At 35.5% G+C, this 13,914-nt stretch overlaps 1 protein-coding gene across 4 annotated transcripts in view; it reads right to left on the reverse strand.

The window, feature by feature from the left end:
- Nt5c2 (5'-nucleotidase, cytosolic II) overlaps window positions 1–13,914 on the reverse strand; it is an 83,797-nt gene that overhangs the window by 25,576 nt on the left and 44,307 nt on the right. The window contains exon 1 of one of the 4 annotated variants that reach the window (XM_026401162.2): window positions 1,447–1,486. The exons of the other annotated variants lie outside the window; for them this stretch is intronic. Coding sequence (XP_026256947.2) covers window positions 1,447–1,449 — 3 coding nt within the window. The 5' untranslated portion in view covers window positions 1,450–1,486. Of the gene's footprint in view, window positions 1–1,446; window positions 1,487–13,914 lie in introns of those variants that run through there. 4 annotated transcript variants of the gene reach the window in all.

Here is a 13,914-nt window from a genome sequence, read left to right on the forward strand (position 1 = left end):
TTTCTGAGATTCAGATTCATCTAACATGTTCCAAACTGCATCAGAGTCAACCAAATGAACTGCTGTGTGAAATGGGCTAAGTAAGGATGCACATTTTACCTGAAGAAAGAAGTAGCTACTCAACTGTAGCTGAGGGAACAGGGAACTGTGAGAATGACAGCCAAATATTGCCAACTGTATGAAAAGAGCCAAGCTAGTTTTCTTTTTTTTAACCTATAATCTCCAATTTTAAAATAATGACCCAATTAAGTAAACAAACATATATTCTTTTATATCCTATGGTCTGAGTTGGGTCCATCGGCCAACCTAACATATATTTTAGGTCAGATACTTCCACATAAGTTATCTAAATTTTTTAAAAGATGTTCATGGATCTTTATTTTATTCATTTATTTATATGCAGTGCTGAGAATCGAACCCAGTGCCTCACACATGCTAGGTAAGTGTTCTACCACTGAGCCACAACCCCATCTAGCTCTTGACTGAAATGTTCTGACTATTTTCTTCAAAATCTTAAAGAATGAAACAGAACTTAGATACTTAATGAACTAGAAATGTAAGTGGAAATAAATTCACAAAGTGTCCTAGGTAATGTTGTTCTATTCATCCCAAGGAAGGATTGAGGGGCAGGGGGGATTAAAAAAAATAAACTTAGGAAAAATAAAAACCTTGATGCAGTCACTTGATATGGCCCCCTACAATGTCAAGAATATTGTAAAATAGGGACCTGGTTCTTTCACATGACCATCAAAACCTAAAAAATGGGGCGGGGATGTGGCTCAAGCGGTAGCGCGCTCGCCTGGCATGCGTGCGGCCCGGGTTCGATCCTCAGCACCACATACAAACAAAGATGTTGTGTCTGCCGAAAACTAAAAAATAAATAAATAAATATTTTTTTAAAAAAAAAAGAAAGTACTTAAAAGGATAAGTTCTAAAATAAAAAATAAATTATTTCTCATCCACAAAAAAATTATAAAAAAAAAAAACACCTAAAAAATGTTCTGAGTGATGGAATCACAAGGTCCTTATGATTTTAGAAGTGTTCCCAGACCTAGCAGGTTTTATCCATAAGGTTTAACCTAAATTTTTGCAACAGAGCTTGATTCCATTGTCATATGTCCTTTCCTCAGTTGGACACATAAAGCAAAATATTCAGAGAACGTGAAAGCAGAAAAGATATAATGAATTGAAGGTAGTTATTATTTTAGAACAATTTTGAAAACAAGTTTAGCAATACTAAAAATAGACCATGACACTAAGAAGAAAAAAGGTTCCTCTTATTAAATGCAACTAACATAAGACATTTAGTCACACACACACACACACACACACACACACACACACACACATCTGGCTTACATCTGAATGCTTTGTGATTGGTGATAGAAAATAAAAATCACAAACACTAGTAATAAACACTAGTAACTGATTATTTCTATCACTTACCATGTAACAGAGAAGATGGAATTGGGTTTTATTAAGCAATCTTTTTAATTTCCTAATGATCTAGAAACAAACCACATATTATTGCAATTCAGAGAGATTAATTTAATACTAATGAAAGCCTTAACTGGGATATAGACTTGACATAAAGGAAATCAAAGCTTGAATAGTAAGTACAGGCTTAAATACATGATAGGAGTGCCTAAAAGTAATGTTAATGGAATATAAGTGTATAATCTTAAAATAATAGTCAAGGGTGTTTATTTCAAATCATACAAAGAATTTTCATCCCTTACATGCAAACTTCTTGCATATGGACAATTTGTTTGGAGGCCTATGGGAAAATATGCAAATTCTATATTTTCCAAGTCGTGGGAAAGATAACTTGAATACTTTTTTTAAAAAAAATATTTATTTATTTATTTTTATGTGTTGCTGAGGATCAAACCCAGGGCCTCGCACATACTAGGTGAGCGATCTACCGCTGAGCCACAACCCCAGCCCCTGAATACTTTTTTTTTTTAAAGATAAAAAAAGTTCTATGACTTAGGACAAGAATTTCTCTGGTCATTTTGTTGGAAAAGTTATCTTCCTTGGTTTGTACCAAACTTTTCAACAAATAAATTCCTTTAAAAATTTTTGTCAAAGAACTTTAAATAGATATAATCAATTTACACGCTATCCATAGTAGGTTCAATTTAGTTAATATTCCATATTAATTTAACATATCACTATTTATTCTGTTTTTTTTTTCCACTAAATTGCTGAGGCTGGCCTACAAATTAAGATTCTCTTGCCTCAGTATTCTGAGTCTCTGGGATTACAGGGATGTACCACCATGCCTGGCACCCTATTCTTTCTTTAAAATGAAATGTTGAAGCACAAACATAAAACTTTACATTGCAACTAGTTTCATTATTTATTAAGAAGTGCACTTCTTGTACATATGGTGGATTTATTTTTTATAAAGATGGAGTGAAAAGACAACCCACAGAATGACAAACATTTCCAAATCATATATAAGGGATTAATATCCAGAATTTTTGTTTGTTTATGGTACTAAGGATTGGAATCCCGGGGCCTTGAACATGTTAGGCAAGTACTCTACCACTGAACTACATTCCCAGCTCTTTTTACATTTTATTTTGAGACAGAGTTTCACTAAATTGCTCAATCTGGCTTTGAACTTGAATTTCCTCCCTCCGTCTCCCAAATAGCCTATGCTCAAACCAGAAGTCTGATCCAGGGGTCTGATCCAGAAATATGGCCTCAACATGGGCCAGCAGTGTTTCTGTCAGCACAGGAAGGATATAGGCTTCATTATGTTGGACTAAGTGAGCCCGTAGGGGGAGAAGGAAATACAAGCCTGTAATCTCAGCGGCTGGGGAGGCTAAGGCAGGAAGATCGCCAGTTCAAAGCCAGCCTCAGCAAAAGCAAGGCACTAAGCAACTCAGTGAGACTCTGTCCCTAAATAAAATACAAGAAGAGGCTAGAGATGTGGCTCAGTGGTTGAGTGCCCCTGAATTCAATAACCAGTACTCCTCCCACCAAAAAAAAAAGTTGGACTAAGTGACCTTCCTTGAATGCACTGCCCAAGACAGCTACCCAATAAAAGAGAACATGCTAGCTCTTTGTACATAAAATTCCAAAAAACTTAAAAAAAATTTTTTTTTTTACATTTCTCCAAATGTACAAGATGTACAAATGATCAACAAGCACATGAAAAGACTGACATAGGGAAACATCAAAATCACAACAGATACCATTTTATACCCATCATCAAAATGACCAAAAAAAAAGGAATAGAAAATAACAAGTGTTGCCAAGGATGTGGAGAAATTAGAACCCTCATGCACTGCTGGTGAAAATGTAAAATGTTATAGCCACTGTGCAAAACAATTTGGTGGTTTTCAAAAATTTAAAAAAGAATTACTACATGATCCAGCAATTCCATTCCTGGGTATATACCTAGAAGAACTGAGAGCAAGAATTCAACAGATACTTATAAATCCATTTTCAGAGCATTTAGAAATAATCCAAATGTCCAATATTAGAAGCATGGGTAAACAAAAAGTAGTATATACAACAAATAGAATAGTTATTCAGCCTTTTAAAAAAGGAATGAAATTCTGATTCAAGCTACAATATGCTCTAGCCTTAAAAACATACTGAGAAAAATAAGCTAGAAACAAAAATAAATACTTATGATTCTACTTTTATGAAACATCTACAATAGGCAAATTCACAGAAACTGAAAGCAGAGTAGAGGCTGGGGAGAGAGGAAGGAATGGGAAGTTAATGCTTAATGAATGGGTAAAGTGGTTCAGCCTGGGATGATATTCTGGAAATGGACACTAGTGAGCACTGCATAACATTGTGGATGTTATTAATGCCACTGAATCGTATAATTAAGAATGGTTGGGGCTGGGGATGTTGCTCAAGCGGTAGTGCGCTCGCCTGACATGCGTGCGGCCCGGGTTCGATCCTTGGCACCACATACAAAGATATTGTGACCGCCGAAAACTAAAAACAAAATAAATAAAAATAAATAAATAAATAAATAAAATGGCTAAGATTTAAAAAAAAAAAAAAAAAGAATGGTTTAGGGGCTGGGGTTGTGGCTCCGTGGTAGAGCACTTGCCTAGCACATGTGAGGCGCTGGGTTTGATCCTCAGCACCACCTAAAAGTAAATAAATAAAATAAAGGTATTGTGTCCAACTGCAACCAAAAAATATTTTAAAAAAGAGAATGGCTTAAAGTAATAAATTTTATGTTATATGTATTTTACCACTAAAGAGAGAAAGAGGAAAGTGTTCTGACTTAAGATGTCTATAGTGACAAACCAATATTGCATAATACTTCTTACTTTAGATTGTTTTTCTCACTCCTCTAAATGCCTCTAATGCCAGTAGTTAGGTGAGGATATACAATTGCTGACAGAAACATGATAAGCTCCCTGGACTATAGTCCAAGTAAACACATCATGCAAAAATGTTCATTTAAATGTCAAGTGAATTGAGTCCATTCCAATAACAATAAAACAAGATAAGAGTGTGTGTTCTATGTACTTATCAGAGGGTAGCAATCAGAAGTCCTGAGATGCTTCTCCTAGCACCAGGATAACTCTGCTGGTTTGCCAACACCCAGAGTTATTTTCTTTTAATTTCTTCCCTGGTACTCTTAATAGCTTTATTCTGATATCTCTCCCACACTCTGGAGGCAACAAAATGTACTTGGGTTTGAGATAATTGGATTTCATCCCCAATGGCTAATGATATGGCCTAGAGAGTTGGGGAAAGCAAAAATCCAAAAGGAGTAGTCAGGTCTAAAATATATTTTTCAATCCCATCTCCCTACACAATTTAATTTCAGAATTCCTAACAACATCTCAAAAAAAGTATTTATATAGTAAACTAGAGATTCTATTTCCTGAAGATTATTTTTAAAAACCAAGCAAAAGAAAAACTTCATAAAACTATCCATATTCTAAAAATGAAGATTACATTCAATTTCAAGAAAAAGACCATTTTTATTCTAGGCAGGATTTTTGTTTTTGGAAAAAAATGAAGACTGGTCCTTTTTATTTATGGGCTTTTATCATTCATATCTCATTTGAGACAATTTTTGTACCTCTATAAGCTGGAAGCAGCATGAAAAATGGAAACTGAACTGAGTTTAATTCCAGCTACGCATTTTAACAAGTCAGCTGCTAGTTGCTGGTGGGGTTCAGGACACACTATCCCCCAAATATAGCACCTTGACATTTTAGAAAACAGAAGAAGGTCACTCTTACCTTCTCCCCTGAAACATGTCATAAAACTTAGGAATAATTTTTCTGACTTTTCCTTAAGACCCTCATTTGATAGGTACACTTCCTGTACCTGGAGGAAAGAAATATCCTATCTCCAAGGCATAGAGAAGAATTAAACAGACCCAGTTTATAATCATTAGGACATATCCCCTTCATCCAATCATACTTTTTCATGACTGATTTTTCATCATATCCAGCATAAAAAATATACAGGTTTACTAGCATCTTGGGTCATCATTTCTCTATAAAGGCTCTCATTTCATATAAAACTTATATTAAACAAATTTGTATGCTTTTCTCTTGCTAACCTGTCTTTTGTTATATGGGTCTCACCCACAAACCTAAAAACAGAAAGGAAAGACTTCCTTTTTTCTACACTATAAGCAAGCCAAATTGCCTCTTGACTTGGTAGTCTTATTTGTAAAATGTTGCTAATAATACCTAGCTTAATGAGCTCTTATAAGGATTAAAAGGCACACTATATAGGGCTGGGGCTGTCGCTCAGTGGCAGAGCACTTGCATCGCATGTGAGGCACTGGGTTTGATCCTTAGCACCACATAAAAATAAACAAAATAAAGGCATTCTGTCCATCTACAACTACAGATGTAGTTCAGATACCTATATCATAAATGTTCATTCTCAAACTCCTAGAAATTTCTCAAAAGAAAGTGAGGAACTGGACATTGCCATGGTACCTACTTGTTCTGAACTGATAACAGATAATAAGGAGCTTATTGCTGGATTTACTGAAATTGCTCATAACCTAAAAATGTTGGGGCTGGAAAAAAACCTGTAATTTACTTCCTTGTGAATTGTTGAGCCTAGATTTACAAAAATGTTCAACAACAACAAAAAAAAAAAATTAAAAAAAAATCTAGCAAATTTTTACCCCTCACACATCAGACAGATCACTAATCTCTAGGGTATATAAAGAATTCAAAAAACTAAGCACCAAAAAAACAAATAACCCAATCAATAAATGGGCCAGGGACCTGAACAGATACTTCTCAGAAGAGGATACACAATTAATCAACAAATATATGAAAAAATGTTCATCATCTCTAGCAATTAGAGAAATGCAAATCAAAACTACTCTAAGATATCATCTTACACCAGTCAGAATGACAGCTATTAAGAAGATAAACAACAATAAGTGTTGGCGAGGATGAAGGGGGGGAAAAGGTACACTCATATGTTGTTGGTGGGACGGCAAATTGGTACAGCCATTATGGAAAGCAGTATGGAGATTCCTTGGAAATCTTGGAATAAAACCACCATATGACCCAGCTATCCCTCTCTTCGGTCTATACTCAAAGGACTTAAAATCAGCATACTACAGGGACACAGCCACATCGATGTTTATAGCAGCACAATTCACAATAAAATGTGGAGCCAATATAGATGCCCTTCAGTAGATGAATGGATAAAAAAAATGTGGCATATATACAGAATGGAATTTTATTCAGCAATAAAAGAGAATAAAATCATGGCATTTGCAGGTAAATGGATGGCGTTGGAGAAGATAATGCTAAGTGAAGTTAGCCAGTCCCAAAAAAACAAATGTCAAATGTTTTCTCTGATATAAGGAGGCCAATTCATAGTGGGGTAGGGAGGGGGAGCATGGGAGAAATAGAGGAACTCTAGATAGGGCAGAGTAGTGGGAGAGAAAAGGAGGGGACAGGGGATTAGCAAGGATGGTTGAATGTGATAGACATCATTATCCAAAGTACATGTATAAAGACATGAATTGGTGTCAACATACTTTATATACAACCAGAGATATGAAAAATTGTGCTGTATATGTGTTAATAAGAATTATAATGCATTCTGTTGTCATTTTAAAAAATAAGAAAAAAAAATCTAGACTTAAAAAAAAAAAAGACCAAAGTCTGAGCCAGGAGAATCACAAGTTGAAAGCCAGCCTAAGTAACAGTGAGGAGCTAAACAACTCAGTGAGAGACCCTGTCTCTAAATAAAATAAAAAAAGGGCTGGGGAAGTGGCTCAGTGGTTGAGTACCCCTGAGTTCAATCCCCAGTACCAAAAACAAAAAAATTTAAAAACCAAACAAACGAACAACAAAAACAACCAGGATGATTTCCCAAATGAACCAAGTTAGAAATGATACATGTTCATAGTTCTAAATGAAGAGTCACTATATTTGTGAAAGGCTTAAATAAATATTAACAAATCCTTGTCTCAAATGTTGTTCTAATTTCCCCTTATATTTAAGACTTCTGAAAATTTAATAATTTTACATATATAATTTTGATGTTAACTCCATGGAACTCACCCGGTATAATCTTTCATGTAATTGCAAAAGTCAACTATTTCTTTCCAATTAAAAGTGTTGTTTCAAAATCAAATAATTCCTTGACCAATAGAGTAGAGGAAGAAAATCAAGATTCAGGGAGAAGGGGAAAGTATAAGGAAGTACTAGGGAATAAAATTTAACAAATTGTGTTATGTTCATGTACAAATATACTGCAATGAATCTCGTGTGTGTGTGTGTGTGTGTGTGAGATTATAATGTACTAATTAAAACAATAATGATAACAATAGAAGGGAGATCAACAGAGTACAGCAAGTGGGTTAGGAGGAGGGAAAGAGAAAGAACGGGGAATAAGACTGATCAAATGATGTAATGTGCATGTATAAATATGGCACAATAAATCTCACTACTAATATTAAAATGAACCAATAAAAAATAAAACCTAAAAAATAAAAAACAAAACCTCCTTTTGTACCAATTAAAAGCGTATCAATGAGCTGGTTGTAGCGGCACATGCCTGTAATCCCAGCAGCTCAGGAGCTGAGGCAGGAGGATCACAAGTTTAAGGCCAGCCTCAGCAACTTAGTGGGGTCCCAAGCAACTTAGTGAGACCCTGTCTCAAAATAAAAAGATACTGGGGCTGGGGATGTGGCTCAAGTGGTAGCACACTCGCCTAGCATGAGTGTGGCCCAGGTTCGATCCTCAGCACCAAATACAAAGATGTTGTGTCCGCCGAAAACTAAAAAATAAATATTAAAATTCAAAATAAAAAGATAAAAAGGGCTGGGGATGTAGCTCCATAGTTAAGTGCACATGGGTTCAATTCCCATACCAAAATAACAATGATAATAAAAATATGTGGCAATAAAGCTGCTGATATATACTATGTAATTAAGCCCAGGATGGTTGCATTTATATGAACATGTATAGACTTTTTTTCTTGTCTTATACAAGGTACTTGAGCATTCTCAAATGTTGGTACCCTAGGGGAGAAGGGTATCCTATAATCAATCCTCTGCAGATTCCAAGATACAAAAACAAAAACAAAAAGAAAAACAAGTCTTCACAGGAAGCCAAAATATGCAAAAGTACTATAAGGAAAGAATGTTGCTGAAGTAATTTGGGGTAAAAGAGAAATTGTAAATAGGGCAATAGGTACATTTTACATCAAACATAATCCACTAATATTGGAATTTTATATGTAATAGTCTAAGACAATCATGAGAAATCACATTGATTAACATTTTTTTACATTTTTTGTTTTTATAGAAAAACAAATCTTAGAAACATTAAAAATGATAGTTGGCTTCAATTACAGGGATGGTTGATAATAAAGGAACTTTCTCTGAAAATATTAGACTAGCATTCAAATGAGACTGAGATAATAAAGCTCGAATCAGAATGGATTATGTTACTAAACACTGTGTGATACACTTTAATCAGGGAATAAATGATTACCAAACTATGAGGGAAAAAAATGTTAATACAAATCAGGCAATCAGTTTCTCTCTCAAAAACTACTCAACAACAACCTGCTACCTCTGGCTTAATATCATTCTACAAAAGGTCAATAATTTATTTTTGGAAAATCTCGTTTAGAACGAACACACACACACAGAATTTAACATTCCTAGAGTCCACATATGCATTCTTGCTTCAATTATCCTCTTCATTAGCAACAAATCAAAATTTAAGTAATTATTCAAAGAAAAAAATTATTTACCAACATTTCTATTAATCTTAACAATTGACAGAGAGAACAGGATTCTTGAAACACCAGGACTATTTAAAACAAATTTTCTTATCCATCAATATGAACTACAAAATAAACTTGAAAAATCAACAAAAGCAAGCCATGATACCTCCTATCCCCTCAAAACAGTCTTCTGTGGCCATTTTCTTAAAACAACAACAACAACAACAACAAAAACAATTGTTTACTCAAGAAACCAGCTTAATTCTCCAAAATTAAATCCTTTCCCTCACTCTTTCCATGAAAAAAAAAAATATGTATGTTTCACATATTTGAAAACAAAAGGGGAAAAAAAACTTGGTAAAACCCTACATAGCTATTTCCTCAGAATAAATTTAGGCAAAGTTACAGTGTGGTAAGGCAGGGCATGAACCAGTAACCATCTCTTAGCTAACATACCATTGAAAAACACTGCCTTTAGAGATAAGACACCAATCTCAGGATACCTATATTCTATCAATTTCACTACATTCCAACACTGAAAACTACTAACCCATCTATGCTGTAAATGGTAACTTTGCATCGCTCAGAATATTGTTTGCCAGAATAGCCAATTTGTAGATTATGCTAATTTTAAAAAGTTTTATAGCACATGCTATGTCTGATTCTCACCGTGACCTCCCCCCTACCAAACTTACATTGGAAACTAATCACCAATGTGACAAAATTAGGAGTTTATTAGGTTACAAGTTTAGAACCCTCACAAACTGGATTAGTGCCTTTTTTGGGGGGTACTGAGGATTGAACCCAGGGATACTCAACCACTGAGCCACATCTGCAGCCTCTCCCCACCCTTTTTTTTAGTAGTCACTTTTATTTATTTTTTTGTAGTTATAGATGAATGCCTTTATCTCTACCTACCTCTTATCTACCTACCTACCTCTTATCTCTTATCTACCTACCTCTTATCTATACCTACCCTGTTATTTTGTTTTTTTAATTTTTTTTGAGGGGGGGAAGCAGTAGGGGGGAAGGGGGGGTTACCCGGGATTGAACTCAGGGGTACTTGACCACTGAGCCACAACCCCAACCCTATTTCCTATTTTATTTAGAGACAGTGTCTCACTGAGTTGCTTGGCGCCTTGCTTCTGCTGAGGGTGCCTGTGAACTCTCAATCCTCCTGTCTCAGCCTCCTGAGCTGCTGAGATCACAGGTGAGCTCCACTGCGCCCGGCCTTATTTATTTGTTTTTATGTGGTGCTAAGGATGAACCCAGAGCCTCACACATGCTAAGCAAGCGCTCTGTCACTGAGCTAGAGTCCTAGCACCCCCCAGACCTTTTTTTGCTTAGGGTTCTCACTAAATTGCTTGGAGCCTCGCTAAGTTGTTGATGCTGACTTTGAATTTGTGATCCTCCTTTAATCAGGGAATAAATGATTACCAAACTGCTGTAATTACAGGTGTTTGCCACGGCACCCAGCAGATTAGTGCCCTTTTAAAAGAAGCCTGAGAGAGTCCTCTTTACCCTTCCACAGAGTGAGCTCCCTATGAAGCAGAAAGTAAGCCATCATTGCAGACTGAATTTGCTTTGATCCTAGACTTCAGTCTCCAGAAATGTGAAAAATGAATTTCAGTTCTTTATACACTATCCAGTTGATGATATTTTGTTATAGCAGCCCAAATGACTAAAACAACACATCTAATCTTTTCATTTCAGATAAAATTAATACTTTATTGGGTTATTCTTCCTTCTTCTCTCCCTCTCCCTCCCACTTCTGTGTTTCTACTGGGGATGTGACCTAAGAGTGTTCTACCATTAAGCTACTCCCCCAGCCCTCTCTTCCTCCTTTTTTTTTTTTTTTTTTTTGGTTAATTTGAGACAGGATCTCACTAAGTTGCCAAGGCTGGCCTCAAACTTGAGATCCTCCTGATTCAGCTTCACAAATCATTGAGATTACAGGTTTGTGCCTCCATATCCAGCTAAAGGTAGCTATTTATTATAATAGCTATTATTTATTAAGCTCTTTTTAAAAATTTTTTGGTTGTAGATAGACACAATACCTTTATTTATTTTTATGTGGTGCTGAAGATCGAACCCAGTGCCTCACACTTGCAAGGCGTGTGCTCTACCACTGAGCCACAACCCCAGCCCCTATTAAGCTCTTAACTTAGTTATGTCTCCTTAATTACATTAAATTTCAGATGAGTTTATATGTGCTAGTTTATTCCCCCATCAAACCTTCCAAGTTTTCCCTTAGCTTCATATCAATGAAGGTCGCCTCAAGACAAGATTTATTATTCCCAGTACACAACAAAAGTTGTCAACAAATCTTAGAGAATAGATTTGAGGGTTGGGAGTGTAGCTAAGTGGTAGAGCACATGCTTAGTATGTCAAAGGCCATAGGTTTGATCCCCAGCAACCACCCCCTGCAAAGGTAAAAAGTAAAGGAATACTTTGGCTGTATATAAAGTATACATGGGAAAATTACTGAAACCCAAAGTGAATTTGCCCAGAGGTTAGAGCCAAGGGGAAATCAATAAAATTGATAAACCTCTAACTAAATTAATGAAGGATCAGGAGGGGAAAAAAAAAAAAAAAGATAACAAGCCAAGCCACATGGGGCATGTCTGTAGTCCCAGCTACTCAGGAAACTCAGGCAGGAGGAGCACTTGAGTCCAGGAGTTCAAGGCCAACCTGAGCAACATAGCAATATTCTATCTCAAAAAAAAAAAAAAAAGTGTGTGTGTACACACATACACAAATACATACACACACACAAACACACACACACACACACACACACATACATATACAAATTACCAAAATAAGAAATGAGAAAGGGGATATAACTTCAAAAGAATAAAAAATGAACATGATAAACAACTTTATGCTAATAAATTTTAAAACAGATGAACACAAATTATCAAAACTGATACATGAAGAAAGAGAAACTCTGGTCTTACAACAATTTTTAATTTTTTAAAAAAAATATTTATTTTTCAGTTTTAGGTGGACACCATATCTTTATTTTACATTTATGTGGTGCTGAGGATTGAACCCAGTGCCTCGTGCATGCTAGGCAAGCACTCTACCACTGAACCACAACCCCAGCCCCTTACAACAATTTTTAAAAGTTAAATGTATAATAAAGAACCTTCCTATAAAATTAACTCCTGGCCCCAGATGGTTTCTCTGGTGGGTGGAAGGAAGGAAGGAAGGAAAGAAAAAAGTTCTACCTAAGCTTTCAGAAAATAGAAGAAAATGGTTTCCAACTCAGTACATGATGCCAACATTACCCTGAAACTAAAATTAGATACACTTTACAAGAAAACTACAAATCTCCTTCTGAGCATAATGCAAACTATGAATACCCTCTTCTGAACACAATGTAAAAACTGTGAACAAAATCTCAGCAAATCAAATGTACCAATATATAAAGTGAACAAGATAAAAACTATATCACCAGGAATGCAAGGTTGGTTTAACATTCAGAAATCAATCAAAGTAATTCACCTTTCCTATTTTTATTTTTTTGGTACCCGGGATTGAACTCAGGGGTGCTTAAACTACTGAGCCACATCCCCAGCCCATTTTATTTATTTATCTTTAAATATTTATTTTTTAGTTGTACTTGAACACAATGCCTTTATTTTATTTATTTATTTTTTTATATGGTGCTGAGGATCAAACACAGGGCTAGGTGAGAGCTCTACCGCTGAGCCACAACCCCAGCCCCTTACTTTATTCTTTTGAGACAGGGTCTTGTTAAGTTGCTAAAGCTGGCTTTGAACTTGCAATCCTCTTGCCTCAGCCTCCCAAGCCACTGGGATTACAGACATGTGACACCATGCCTGGCTATAATTCACCATTTTAAAAAACAAACAACAACAACAAAAAGTCATATGACCACCTTGATAGAGGTAGAAAAATGCAATGAAACTTAGAAGCCACCATTCATGTTCACCTGTCTGACAAGTATGCCTGAGTCTGTGTCCAATTCATAAAACATCAGAGTTAAAATGCTTCAAAAAACAACTGTAAGGCCATTATACAAACAAATATATCACAGAGTATGGAGGGAAAAGAAAAATTCCAATCAGGGACTATGTATATTTTTAATAAATTAATTTGTTTGGTAAAAAATCATAGCTACATCTACGTGGCAAGTACCTGTATGTGCTCATTTTTGTATATATATTCATTTATATTTGCAGCATAAACTGAACATCAAACTGAGATGTCTAATTTGAGGTGAAAACTGAGTTTCTAATACTGTTATATAAATGGTTCATAAGAAAAGTGAATTTATACATTTTAAGATTTTTGTGTAAATATAATTTTTTTTTTTTTTTTGAGACAGGGTCTAACTTTGTTGCTCAGAACAGAATGGTTACAAACTTTTGGGCTCAAGAGATCCTCCTGCCTCAGCCTTCCAAGTGCTGGGACCACCTAGCTTTAAGACCAAAAAAAAAGTTTTGTGTGAATTTATTCAAAACACACGCACACACACACACAAAAAAAAAAAAAAAAAAACCAAACATCTCCACACACAACATTTTTTATTTTCCAGTACTGGGGATTTAACCTAGGGGGGCTTTATCACTGAGTTACATTCCTTAGCTCTCTTTAATTTGAGACAAGATTTTGCTAAATTGCTGAAACAACTTCAAACTTGTGTTCCTCCTGCATTGCTGA

Source organism: Urocitellus parryii, chromosome 5 (genome assembly GCF_045843805.1).
Source record: "Urocitellus parryii isolate mUroPar1 chromosome 5, mUroPar1.hap1, whole genome shotgun sequence".
In the NCBI taxonomy this organism is placed as follows: Eukaryota; Metazoa; Chordata; class Mammalia; order Rodentia; family Sciuridae; genus Urocitellus; species Urocitellus parryii.